The sequence below is a fragment of the Hermetia illucens genome, chromosome 6 (genome assembly GCF_905115235.1).
Source record: "Hermetia illucens chromosome 6, iHerIll2.2.curated.20191125, whole genome shotgun sequence".
NCBI lineage: Eukaryota > Metazoa > Arthropoda > Insecta > Diptera > Stratiomyidae > Hermetia > Hermetia illucens.
The window spans coordinates 76,098,816-76,113,316 of NC_051854.1; the positions used below are offsets into that span (position 1 = coordinate 76,098,816).

Here is a 14,501-nt window from a genome sequence, read left to right on the forward strand (position 1 = left end):
TATGTCTGTTTGAAGTCCATGAATGTTTGACGAATATCTATGTTGAATTCCTAGTATTTTTCTAGCACCTATTTGACCGTAAAGAGCTGATCAATGGTCGATCTTCCAGTCCAAAAACCTCCTTGATATCCACCAATCATCTTATCAGCGTACAATCTAATTCTTCTTTCTGGTATTTTTCTGAAGATTTTATAGGACGTACAAAGTGATACCTCTGTAATTGTCACCGTTTTTGTGGATTTGTTCGTAGTTCCAGATGGAGGAAACCAAATTATAGATAGCTTTCATAGTCCATGGATCGCTGATTTGGTGATATTATTTATGCCCGGGGCCTTGTTAATTTTTTGACATTTGATTGCTATCTCTATTTCTCTCTCCCCATTTTATCCACTGTTGGCGTTTCAATGTTCCCATTATGCTCAACCATAATTCTTATGCTTGCGAGGCAAATTAACGTTCATGCACTTACAGAGGAGACTGCAGAGTCGGAGAAGGACACCTTCTACGGGGCAGTAGAACGAACCCTCGAAGCCTGTCGCAAGTATGATATCAGAATCATATTTTGGGATTTTAACAGTCAAATAGGGACGGAGCCCGTATTCAGGCGATAAGTTGGCTCGCATAGTTAACACATAAATATAAATGATAACGGACTGCGGATTATTTAATTAGTAGTGTCACACGAAATGGTTGTTGGAAGTACCTGGTTTGCGTGGAAAGTGGCCCACAAACATACATAGGCCTCTCCAGACGGGACCACTTTCAACCAAATTGACCACGTGTTGATCAAATGACGCCACCTCTCAGCCCTGATGAATGTCAGAACATATAGATGGCCAATATAAAATCGGATCACTATCTCGTTGGCATGGTGCTCCGGGCTCGAACAACTACACCACATAGAATCCCCTCTGACAATCAGGTGAGAGTTAACACAGCATAGTCCTCCGTAACACATATAATTCCGAAATGGAGGAAGCACTGTGTGAAGAACTGTGGTTAGTCAACAAAGATGCTAGAGATGAAGCATCAACAAATGATCTGTAGGATCACCTGAAGAACGTTATCGCTGATACGGCCACAAATATACATGGCCCTAGTCGTAAAAAAAGGAACGGCTAATTAGACGATAAGTGGAAGCTACCAACGGAAGGAAAGAATGCCGCATGCCGAATAACGTTTCATTTTCAAAGAACGCGCGCCTGCACGGAGACTAATCGCGAGCTCCGTCGAGCGGAGAAGCGACTTCACTGACGGAAGAAGCAAGCCTGGGAGAACCAGTAGGTCTGTGAACTCGAAAAGTACAGGCAGCAACCGCAATACCACCGCGGAAGTTCTACCAACAAGTCAGCAGGATGAAACCTTATACACCTCGATGTTCATCCTGTTGAGACAAGAATGGGAAATCTGATTTCCGACAAACTGGGCAAATTGGAGCGATGGGTTAAGTATTTTGATGAACTGCTGAACAACCAGGACATCGGCGAGTTGGAAGTCCCGCCAACTGAAGACGACGGACAAATACTGCCACCACCAAACATAGAAGAAACATTCCGTGCAATTCATCGGCTTAAAAACTATAAGTCGGCAGGAGCCGATGGAATTACAGCCGAATTGGTTAAATATGGAGGCGAGCAATTACACCAAGCGGTTCATCAACTTTTGCTGAAAGTGGGGGACAGCGAATCAATGCCTGACGAATGGTAATGAGGTATTATCTGTCCTATATAAAAAAAGGGAGATATCACACAGTGCAGCAATTATAGAGGTATCACGTTGCTGAGTACCTTCTATATCATATTCTCCGCTATCTTGCTAGGTTAGATAGCCCCATATGCTCAGAAAGTCATTGGCCCATACGAAAGAGGCTTCACTCCAGGCAAATCAGAAACAGATCAGATTTGCTCCTTGCGGTGAGCGATGGAAAAACTATTGGAATATGGACATCAGTTGCACCATCTTTTCATCGAATTTAAAGCCGCCTATGATATCATAGCCAGGGTAAAATTGTCCACGGCCATGAGAGATTCGGTATCCCGACGAAATTGATAAGACTGACTAGGTTGACACTGACCAATGTGCGAGGCCAGATAAAAGCAGAAGGATCACTCTCAAGACCATTCGACATCCATAACGGTCGACGACAAGGGGATGCCCTATCATGCGTCCTCTGTAACCTGGCTCTCGAGAAAGTGATCCGTGATGCTGAGGTAAATGGTAGAAGTACGATCCTCTTTAAGTCCACCCAACTACTGGCCTATGCTGATGATATTGACATCATCGGCAGAACGACCTGAGACGTAAAAACTGCCTTCATCCAGATCGAGCAGGCGGCAATTGGCGCGAGATCTTGGGCTGCAGATCAATGAAGGCAAGACAAAATATATGGTGGCAAAGTCAGCCGACCAACCAACAATATCAAATCGCACTGGTCAAACGGGAAGAATAAAGATAGAATAAGACTACAATTTTGAGATCGTTGATAATTTTTCCTATCTAGGGTCGAGAATCACAACCGTTAACAGCTACGACAATGAAATCCGCGCACGGTTGTTGGCAGCCAACAGAACCTATTCGGCCTTGGGTTCTTAGCAAGAAGAATTGTGAACTCTTGGCCGCGTTCGAGAGAAGAATCCTCCGAAGAATTCTTGGCCCCCTACATGAGGATGGACGATTCCATAGCCTACATAATGATGAAATCTATGAGCGATACCATGACCGCCTGGTTGTGGATTAAATCCGACTCACACAGTTCATTGATAGGTTTCCCAGATAAGAGAAAGGCTTTTCTGATTACCTTCTTTTTACACTCATGTTTTGCACCGTTGTGCCGTGTTTCTTTCCAAATCATGTTACGAGGCCATTGTTGTGTCCAATGGAGATCTTCCAGGCTTGGTGCTCTTCCAAAACAAGTTCTGGTGTAGATTTAATTTCAGTCCTACTACTATCTATTGTAGCAGTAGGTGCTATAGTAGCCATGATTCCCAATGCAGAGGTACCATAGTCACTGGATATTGGCAAGGGGAAGTACCTCTGTCCATTCCCAAAAACCATCAATACAGGGGTTTCCGAAGCAACGCACTGTAAAAAATATTTTTTCTCTTCCTCCATATATGGTTTATGTTTGGTATCCTTTTCTGGGTACCCTTGCCATAGCCAAGTTTTTATCTACAGGTGGACGTTTTGTTTGCACTTACTCGGCCTGCACATAAGCATGCCCATACGCGCACATTTCTGGATGGCCACAATTGCTCCCATATCTGCAGGAGCGTCTGATGGGAGACACATATGCTCAGTGATATCTAGAATGAGCTCTTAAGAACAACGTGGCGGAAGGTCGCTCAAAATTGGTTCAGAAAATATGCTGATAGTTCAAGGTACTGTCTCAGGAAATAACGTCAACACGATAGTATGGATTTTGAGGGGTAGAAATTTACTTAGGACTTGACGTTTTGTCTGTAGAGATTGAATTAATTTGAGTAGCTCTCAGGATCCTTTCAAGTTGCTATAATATACAATTATCCATATGCGTCTGTAGTTATTTAGTGCCCAACTAAATATCACTTTCATTAAGTTCATTTGAACCTGTAATATGTATCGAAAGCAAACCTATGGCAGATTACTGGAGTTCAATAGTCCATTCTACTGTGTACGAGTTGCTAGATGTGTCTAGCAACATTATACTGTGGATGGAAATGGGTGCTAAGTCGCAGGCGTTTAGTATCATTGCACTAATAGTTAGTATTCAGTATATTAGCAACAAGCACTAACGGAAATACGAACAGTCGTTGGTCGGCCGCGGTTCAGATTGTGGTGGTCGCCAATTTCTCATTCCGTTCAAAAGCGGCAGCCGGTGAGCGCCCAATTCGTGTTCCTCCGAGCTTTTAACAAATAGTATTTAAAAAGAATTCCCATCCCAAGAAGATACACATGTGTTTACTTTATCTATTAAACTGCAATTAGATTTAGATGCCCATGCGGTGCGTGTATGTTTAATATTGAGTAATTCAGTTGGGCAGTGAATGGAGCGCCGGGTGATAGTGGGTTGATTTGACTAATCCAGTAGAAGTTCGGAATAGGATCTGTGCTCGTGGATTTTGATATTCTCTCCCGATGATTTTATCTAACTTGCCGGTACAGATTTTACAAGTTGAAGGGTCAAATTAGATCGTCTGCCAATTTACTCAAAAGTTAGTTGTTTTAAGTATTCACGAGGTTGAAGCGAAGTGCGGAACTATGGCGGATCAAACGCTGCTCAATGGAAGTGCGAAAAATGGCAAAATAGTTGGAGCCCACATTGGTAACGGCGAAATCTCAACCATAACTACCGGCAACGGTGTGAACAATAGCAAGGACGAATTGGCCGTTTTCAGTAGTAGCAATAACGTTCATCGACATCGGGACTTCGACATCGCCGAGCCTCCGGATGGAGGTTTGCGCGGCTGGATGGTGATGATTAGTGCATTTATTTGCAACGGTGTTCTTTTCGGCATCATCAACACGTACAGCGTCATCCATTCCTACCTTCAGGAGAAGTTAACAGAGCAGCATGACGCCGAGGCTTCGAGCAAAGCCGGTAAGTAAACCTGCAGGAAGTTTGCGAATGATTTTCATAAGAAATTCTCAAGTGTTTCCTGCAACCAGTGGGAGTACACACCGTTGGTGTGTGAGAATTGGCTAATAACTATTACGAGATTCCGAAAATTCATCGTGTCAAGTTATTTCAATTGGACAAGAAAGGAAATTTATTAGCACTTAAGACGAGCAATTGAACGCATTGAAATCTCGAACAACTGCAATTTTGGAATTTACTGGCTTGCAATCACGAAGCGATTCTGATTGTGATTTGAAATGAATTCGTTGAACCTTTAAATTGGTCGAGTTTAGTGAAAGCAGTTGATCGTAATTCCTCAAATTTTGCTGTTCTTCCGGTATTGAAATTGGTGACAGTGTCAAAGATAAAAGGGGAGGTTCTGATTTCCGTGACTCCGCGATTTGACGATGGGTTTCGGTAAAACGAGCCAAAATAGGACGAAAATAATATGGTGCGGTGCAACATTTTTCACCCCCCAGCTTTGCTTGAAATAATAAAGTAATCATCTTTGTTGACCAGATGGGGTTAGATCTTAATGTAATGAGTTTAGAATAGTAATTTTAAACTAAAAGAAGACAAAAAGGTAGAATAAGAAATTGAGGGATGAGCATTTTGTTCAACGAATTATGGCAATGGGTCAATTTTCGACAAAAAGGTCTGAATTAAAATTTATTAAGAAATTTCATATTTTCGACTATTTGCTTATTGTACTGTTGTTCGTTTTAGTTAATTTCAGGCTTTTGGCCATTTATCTTTTTGGTGCTATTTGCGTGGCCATCCCTTTTTAAGGTTTTGTGTGAAACAAAACCTTATTAGAATTGAGCCGATGTCTGTCTGTTTTTTGTTTTTTGAGGAGGTGGAAATCTTCAAAAGACACTGGCACGCCAGCGTGTAGGATTCTTACCCAGTAAAACTACCCCCGACTTCCCCCAAACCCCGTGGAACCACCACACGGTATTACATCGCGGGGCGGAGTCAGCTCATTTTAGTTTGGTCCCCTTTCGTCTCTACGCGGCGTACGTAACCGCGCTTTTCTAGTCTCCTCCGGCTTTCGCAGTTTGCTCTGGATAGATACGACCATGGAGTTGATCGCATCCCAGCCTTCCTGACATGCTAATATTCTTCGCACCAGATTATCTGGTATGAACTCCTCTCCTACAGTCTCCTCTAGGTTCTTCCTTCCCTCCACAAACCTTGGACAGTGGAAGAATACATGCTCTGGGCCCTCTGGGACTTCATCGCAATTTGGACAATCGGGTGAGGTATCTAGTTTAAACCTGAATAGATATTGATGATATCCTCCATGCCCCTTGAGAAACTGAGTAAGATTATAATTAATCTCACCGTGCCGTCTTTCCAACCACTCCTTGATGGCAGGGATGATCCTTGTGTTCACCGACCTTTTCCCAAGCGTTCCCAACGCTCTTGCCTTCTATTTAGAGATCTCTCCCTTTCGGCGTTCTTCGTCTGCGATAAAGGAGCAATTGACTTCGCATTATATATATACGTCATCTCATCTGCCAAGATGTCAATGGGAATCATTCCAGAGATGACCAATGCTGCATCATCTAAGACAGTCCTGAATGCTGAGCACACCCTTAGGGCTGTTTTTTTTGTAGACTGAGCTCAGTTTTTTAGCGTTAAATGCAACCTGCAATGCCTTTCCGCAAACTGGAGCTGCATAGAGCAGGATCGAACACACTACCCTAGCTATAAGCAACCTGGAAGCATGCCGTGACCCTCCTACGTTCAGCATCATCCTTGCCAGGGCCACACTTGCAGTGGATGTTTTGTCATAAACATACTGTACGTGTTGCTTATAGCTAAGCTTCCCGTGGATCATCACTTCCAAGTATTTGATGGCAGGCTTAGAAGTCATGATATGATTCCCAATTTGAATACGGGCAAAATTTCTTTTGCGGCGCATGGTGATGAGGACCGCTTCCGTTTTTTTCTCCGCAAGTGTCAGACCAGAACTCTCTAGCCAACCCTTAACAGCACTGATTGTTTCGCATGAGTATAACTCAGCATCATCGAGTTGCTTTGGACCACAACCAGCGCTATATCGTCGGCGCAACCCACCATCGTGGCTTCCTCCGGAAGGGGAAGATTAAGTACATCGTTGTACATAATGCTCCACAGCAGTGGGCCCAGTACGGAGCCCTGTGGGACACCTGCGGAGGCAACGTTCCGTTCCGTTCCGTTCCGTTCTTGTAAATAGCTGTTGACAATAGCTGCAAGATAAGCGGGAATACCAATCTTCGCCAGAGATTCCCGTATTAGGTTCCAATTGACCGAGTTGAATGCATTTCTCACATCCAGACTCACTACTATGCAATATTTGCTAGTATTGCCCTTCTGTCCTTTCCATGACGCAGGAAATATCCCCTCGGACATGCACGCTTCGAACAACTCAGTGAACATGTCCGGTCTGGATTTCACGGCAAACTTAAGGGCCCTAGTCGGAACGCCATAAGACTCGGAGCTTTGTTATCTCCTATCCTAGCGCAGATCTCCAGCAGCTCGTCATTGGTGACTAGCGGTATTGCCGTGTCGTTCATAGGTCGCTATGCCCTCTTCTTGCTGGGAGAATAACCCCTGGATAATTTTTAACAAGAGTGAAGGGCACGCCTCCACTCACGGGCCCAAGCATTGAAGTCACCAGCAATCACCTTTGGACTACGACCTCCTGCGTGGAGAACAACACTGTCAAGCATTTCCTCGAATTCGGGCAGTGTCAGGCTTGGTGGGGCGTAACAGCTGTACACATATACCCCGTTTATTTTCGCCCACACAAAGCCGCTGTATGCCTGACTCCCAGCACATTGTATGGTTTGTCGACCACATGCCCATATCGGCGCTCCACCAGTCGAATCTGTAACCCATACGCCATCATGACAATTTCTATAGGGTACGCTAATACTGGCAATTTCCACGTCGGATTCGTAGATGGTCTGCTCGAGTAAATCTTGAGCGACCCTACAATGATTGAGGTTTATTTGAATAAACCTCATTCATTCATTCTCGACTGGATCCAAGTCTGAATTTCTGACTGGCCAGGTCAAGCTACCACCAACATTTTCATTCAATCAAATCTTGGGAGCAAAAATTCTCGCTATGTGGAAAGCTGTGTTCATGGTGCACATGTCTTTCTCTGATTCAAGCTTTTTTAAAATGCTCATGTATACCATCGGTTTTTTGGCTGTTAACTCAACTAATTACACCGTGAACTATGACTTTTCCATATGACCGAACCTTGGCTAATTTTCTGCCGAGTTGACGGCAATTCCGATTCACTTCAGATTCTTAATTTATGTATCTACATTAGCTATCTAGTAGGCCTAGATCAAATTTCTTCTAATTTAAGAAACAGTATTTCTCTGTAGACGTGCTTTTGCATTGTTGGAAACGAAAGCACTTGTTCAAAGCAAAAGCTCATTAAAATCGATTGACTATCTGTCTGTCAGGGAGACACGTCTGTCTGTCTATGTGTCTGCACGCATTTTTCTCAGAAACCGTTGCAACTATTGGCACGAAAGTTGGTAAAACAAGTCGTGAAACCTGAAGCTGGACGCTTCAGGCTTTGTGTGCTTCTTATATAAAAATATTTGAGTGGACATTTGTCCCATTAGACCCTAGCACTTAATATATGCATATATTATGTGAGAATACCCACTTTCGCGTGATATTGACATTCAAAGTCTTGGATTTGCACAGAAGCGACAACTTTGACCTATTATAATTTTGTTAGTAAAAGTGCGATTTCCACTAAACTTAACATCGTAAGATCACGCTTTATATCATAGCCTACATCGCTGCATTGCTGGTGTTAGGATGGACTTAAGGGGACTTTCGCAACCAATTACTAAAAATTAAGGTAATATACTTTTATTAACTTTATCTGAACAGATATCGGCATGGAGGGTATTTCGGAGTCTGGGTACCATATAGTTGCAGTCTCCTAACTTATTTTCGGATTTTTTGGTTAAGTAGTTTCTGAGAATGGGTCCGTGAAAGGAATGACCACTTTCGGCCCTCCACACTCCCCACTTTTTTAACAGATGTCAAAACTAAGACCGATACCGAAAAGTACTAATCGAAACCTTTCATTTGATACCCCACATGACTATATATTGTAAAAAAATGTGTACTTCCCTTTTGCATATGTGGAGGCCCTCTTTTAAGTTCGACCTAGAATGATGTAATCCACTGTATGCATGATCGTTCACAGTTCCCATCTTTCCATCAAATTTGATGTCAATCGCTACAGCCATTTCCGAGGAAAATGCGCGTGACGGACAGACAGACAGACAATAAACCGATTTTAATAATGTGTTCTTTTACACAAAACCAAAATTGGGCCTGTAAAACCCCACACATTCGGTGAATTACATTGCTCCACGTCGAACTTAAGGGGGGGGGGGACATACACTTTAAAGATGGTTGCAAATTTTTTCTCCACAGAATAGAGCCATATGGGGTATCAACTAGTCTCGATTAGTATTTTTCGAAGCATTTAATAGTTTTGACATTGGTTGCCCAAAGGAGGAATGCGGGGGTCCGAAAGGGGTCAATACCGCTCAACCGTGCCAATTAGCTTCTGGAGAGCGATTTCTGCAGATTTGCCTTTGCGGGGAGGCATTCTCTCCATAATCATTCTAAAGTGGATGTCGCTCTAGGGTCTGGGGTCTTCAACACGAAAGATGTGACAGTTGAGATTATGGCCGCGCTTACCCCCTTTCGGTATGAAAACCACTTGTGCGCGTCTTCAAAACTCTGGTACGTATCCCAAAGAGATACAGCTCCGTTAAATCTTGATAAGCGGTATTGTTCCTTATAATGTAAATATTTTTATTTTCCTTCCGCATCCAATTGTTTCGAAAACCACGTGTTCGCGTGGTCTCTGAAATAATTGTATGCGGAAGGAAAATAAAAATATTTACAGTATAAGGAACAATACCTAGTTCTTTTCTTAATTTATATATTAACTGTAACAAAAAACATGGTCATTAATTTCAAATTAAGTTGTTTATATTCAAGTCGATATAATCCTCACCGATAAATTTGTGTTAATAATAAAATCAAAGTATGACTCACCTTTTCCGTTGATTTGCGAGCTGTCCCAAAGCGTATGCCTTGCATTGGTCTGACAGCCTTTCAATAGGTTGGCCTTCTTTGCTGCGATGGTGGACGTTAAATGTTGCAGTTCTTCTGGCGGAGCTGATCGGTCATGAGCCATGTAAGCTGTGGAAATATTCACATTCTCCGCTCCTGTCTGCTCTAGTTTGATTGCAAATAGGTCGCTTGAGCTCAGGTCCGGACACAGAAAAGCGTCCAGACTCCTTTCGGCAAGGGTGTATAGATGTGTCCCGATCGGCGTCTCTTGTGCTGTGGAATCTTCTTCTTCTTATTTATTCTTTGTCCCGTTCACAAACGGAGCCCGATCGTCGTAATCGGTTGCGTCATTTTATTTTATCAAATACCAGATCTAGATGTAGTCGTGAGGCTTTCAAATCACCATCCAGCGTATCAAGCCACAGTTGTTTCGGCCGGCTTTTTGGCCCACCGTAACCTATTGAGCCGGATTTTATCCACAACTTGACGGTCATGGTATCGCTCATAGATTTCGTCGTTATGTAGGTTACGGAATCGTCCATCCTCATGTAGGGGGCCAAATATTCTTCGGAGGATTCTTCTCTCGAACGCGGCCAAGAGTTCGCAATTTTTCTTGCTAAGAACCCAAGTCTCCGAGAAATACATAAGGACTGGCAACATCATAGTCTTGTACAGAAAGAGCTTTGACCCTATGGTGAGACGTTTCGAGCGGAACAGTCTTTGTAAGCTGAAATAGGCTCTGTTGGCTGACAACAACCGTGCACGGATTTCATCATTGTAGCTGTTATCGGTTGTGATTTTCGACCCTAAATAGGAGAAATTAATAACGGTCTCAAAGTTATTCTTCCCGTTTGACCAGTGCGGTTTGATGTTGTTGGTTGGTTGGTTTTCGGTGCTGACGTTGCCACCATATACTTTGTCTTGCCTTCATTGATATGCAGCCCAAGATCTCGCGCCAATTGCCACCTGCTCGATCTGGATGAAGGCAGTTTGTACGTCTCGGGTGGTTCTTCCCATAATGCCCATATGGTCAGCATAGGCCAGTAGTTGGGTGGACTTAAAGAGGATCGTACCTCTTGTATTTACCTCAGCATCACGGATCACTTTCTCGAGGGCCAGGTTAAAAAGGATGCATGATAGGGCATCCCCTTGTCGTAGACCGTTGTTGATGTCGAATGGTCTTGAGAGTGATCCTGCTGCTTTTATCTGGCCTCGCACATTGGTCAGTGTCAACCTAGTCAGTCTTATTAATTTCGTCGGGATACCGAATTGTCTCATGGCTGTATACAGTTTTACCCTGGCTATGCTATGATAGGCGGCTTTCAAGTCGATAAATAGATGGTGCAACTGGTGTCCATATACAGTTTTTCCATCGCTTGCCGCAGAGAGAAAATCTGATCTGTTTCTGATTTGCCTGGAGTGAAGCCTCTTTGGTATGGGCCAATGATAAAATTACCGCTCATCCTTTTCTTGCACTGGTAAAGGTCCTACCATTTACGAATGAGTAGGGGTAACAATTGTGCAGAGACAGCAGGAGCTACTCCGTTTGAGGGCAGTGATAGCAAAGATAATTTCACTTCAGTTTGGAGGAGGAGTCCGTACCTGGATGCATGTTTCTTGCCATGCCATCTATAACAGGTGGAAATTCTCCGGATGTTGTATGATCCAGAATTGTGGTGAATTTTTCTTTCCACCTTTTCAGCAGTTCATCATCGTAGATGAGAAGCCTGCCGTTAACTTCCCCGCCCCTGAAGCATCGAAAAGCTTATGGCCATTTGCAAGCTCTTTCGTGAAGCGGTATATGGCCGTGAAATCGTTGCTTTATGTGATAGCTTGTGTTTCCCCCAGTAACGCAATGGTGAAATTGGTTTGGAACGGCATACGTTACAATGCTCTTCCCGCACTTTTCCAAGGAAACGGAGTTTCAGTTTGGGACCTGCAAACGAAACTGAAATCATCTGATGATGGTCTCTTTCGAGGCCACCGATAATGAGATGGTGAAATTTACAGAAATCTACAAACCTTTCAGTGGCGATGTTGTGGTCACCAAGACCATACCTTCCCATTACGTATACTGACAGCCCACCTGGGCATTCAGATCACCCTTCATAACCACAATGTCACCTTTAGAGAGGCAAGTTTCTTTTGACTTGCGCGTAATGGTTCGTAAAAAGTGTCATTCTTCGCTACGTCGGAAATCTCCTGTTGGTGCGTAGGTTTTTACACCTGTTCATTCATTTTCTGGATCGGAATCTGAAAATGAAGATCCTGTCTCTCCTGCTCTCAAGTTAACAGAGCGTGAATTAGGGTAGCTGTCAGAAACTGTCCGACACTGGATTCGCATCTACAAAAGCAGAGTGTCGTTAGAGGGAGAGCAGTACTCTTCAGGGTCTTACCATTGAACTGCGGTAAGATGTCCAGCCGAAGTGTCGAAGTTCTCGATCAAGTTGGAGAAAGTGAGCAGTCTGACGGTAACCTGATTTAATTGGCTAGAAGATTGTTTCTCGAAGAAAAAAATGAAGAGAGCTGTTAATTATAGTGCAAAATTTTTAAATCAAGCAGCTCCCTTCTTTCCTGCTAACGTGTAGTAGTGATCTTCAATTTTCTGTTGACAGATTTGAAATCAGTCCTAATACACTTGATCACAACGAAAGTTATATAGAATAGCGAAGGTGTTGACTGTCAAGTTTCGAAGTATTATGTTGTCCGAATTCTAACCCCCTATTTGGATGTCATTGTGGCTGTATCCTTCTTTATTGTCGGTGTGCTTTTCCCTTGAACAACTGAGAGATCTGTATCAACTTGTCAAAAACCGACACTAAGATATTGAACACTTTTGTTGCGTTAATGACAGAAACGGTACTTTGTTTCCCCCCGACGAGTAGATGCCGAGAGTATTTCGAGCAGATTTCAACGGAAGAATTTGTTTATCTTTCACCTTTATAAGCATTGTCGGCATTTGGGGCAATTTCACCTGTCAGCGCCACTGAAGTCGGGAAAATAATAAAACGAATGAAATCAGGGAAATCGGATCTGGGCTCTGGAAAACGAAGAGCTGTGACCCAACACTGTGGTTCAGTGAATTTTTCAATTGGGTTATTGAGGAAAGTAGAACACCATCTGACTAGCAAGAAAGTACCATAGCTCCAATATGGAAAAAGAAAGTACGTAATTGAATGTCATTGACTTTTCTCTGCTTTGACTGATCCTTTTGACAGATGCTCGTAATTTGGAAACCTTCTCTAGCTTTAGCAGCGGCTAGTTTTCGCAGGCAGTTCTAATCTAGATTTTCACTTTCGAAGAAAATAAGATGTGAGGCCGAATGTGAACAAATTCTAGTTACATTACGTAGAGTAGTGAAGGAAGGCTGAAAGCTTCTCGGAAAATCCTGGGAGAAGCTGGAGCTCACTGATAGAAATCTTTGACGATATCGCGCAGATATGGCTAGTAGACTATACCCCCGGCACCCTGGCAATCGTTCACATATTAGTCGAAATTGGATAACATGGGTAACCCACTATATGGTGTGTACAAGGCCTCTTATATTTGGGGCCAAAGTTCCCGGAAGTCCATTTTTTCGGCTCGAATTGGTCCCGACAGTCAATGCATTTCTTCTCATCTGACACAGAAGGTTCAATAGTTTCATAAGCGCTCAGACGAAACAAATGATAATGTCGATATTTTCTTTAAATCTAATAGTTACCCTTATAATTGGCCTAAGCATTAAACAAATGTCGACAGGGTTATCAGAATTTTTTTTCAATCATTCATTTGACGCTATACAACCAGTTTTCGAGTTAGAACTTTATAGCGAAAATGTTATTGCATATATTCTTATCTACAAAATATTATCGGGAAAATTAATAAATTAGTTACTCGTAGTCGCAGCAAACATTCAGCAATCAATTGATGGACGATTTCGGATTTAATTACTAACTTCGCAGCCACTGGAGCTGCTCTGCTTTTGATGCTGTCAGCTTTTCACGTGATAAATCGGTCAAAGTTTTATTGCTTGGTAAAATCATTTAAACATCTGCTATGAGGAAAGTGTATAAATAGATTATTAAATAAATGATGCTCAATAAAGTTCGATGAATACACATATTTATATTCAGAATGAAAGGATTCTTGCAGTATTAGGGGGGTAAACGAACGGGTTACAGTATGTATTCATCTGCCACAGATAATTCCCCATCTCCTTGTCTCTAGTTTCCGATAACATAGGTCAGGGTATAACAGTGCAGTAAACCATTGGTACCAGGCACCAGACCTTCTTTCATGGAGTGGTGCGTCTACAATCTGTTCAAAAGTTAACCATGATCGACTTCTGCGACCTGGATGGATGGTAAAAGAGATGTATTTAAAAATCTGATGGAATACTTAAATCAATTTCTGACGTGACAAGAGCTTTTATCAGTAGATGGGTCAAAAGATGTGTGGAAATAGGCCATACCGACCAAGGTATAGAGAGGCGGGCCAGAGATATTCTGCTTGAACACGGCGTGTTATCAAATTCTTGAAAATGAGGTGGTTCATAAAATGCGAATTGTGACAAAGCCTTCACTCTCAGAAAAATATGTGTAAGAAAGGCATATTTAATCCAGGATATTATTGGTAACTGGGTCAAAGTTATTTCCATAGATTAGCTTTCTTTCGGCTCTTCTTAGGGGTGGAATGTACATTGTCTAATGAAGTTGAAAATTTCCCCTCAGCATCGTGAAACATCTTGAAAAGATCCTTTTTTATGAAAGTTTTTCGGCTCAAAGCTTCGACCAGTTGATTTTCCTGAAAA

General features: G+C 42.7%; 1 protein-coding gene across 1 annotated transcript in view; it reads left to right on the forward strand.

Annotated features, from left to right (window-relative positions):
- The first annotated feature begins 3,772 nt into the window (after positions 1-3,772).
- Positions 3,773-14,501, forward strand: part of LOC119659971 (monocarboxylate transporter 10) — a 66,388-nt gene continuing 55,659 nt past the window's right edge. Inside the window, exon 1 of the mRNA XM_038068333.1 lies at positions 3,773-4,576. Coding sequence (XP_037924261.1) covers positions 4,237-4,576 — 340 coding nt within the window. The 5' untranslated portion in view covers positions 3,773-4,236. The remainder of the gene's footprint in view (positions 4,577-14,501) is intronic.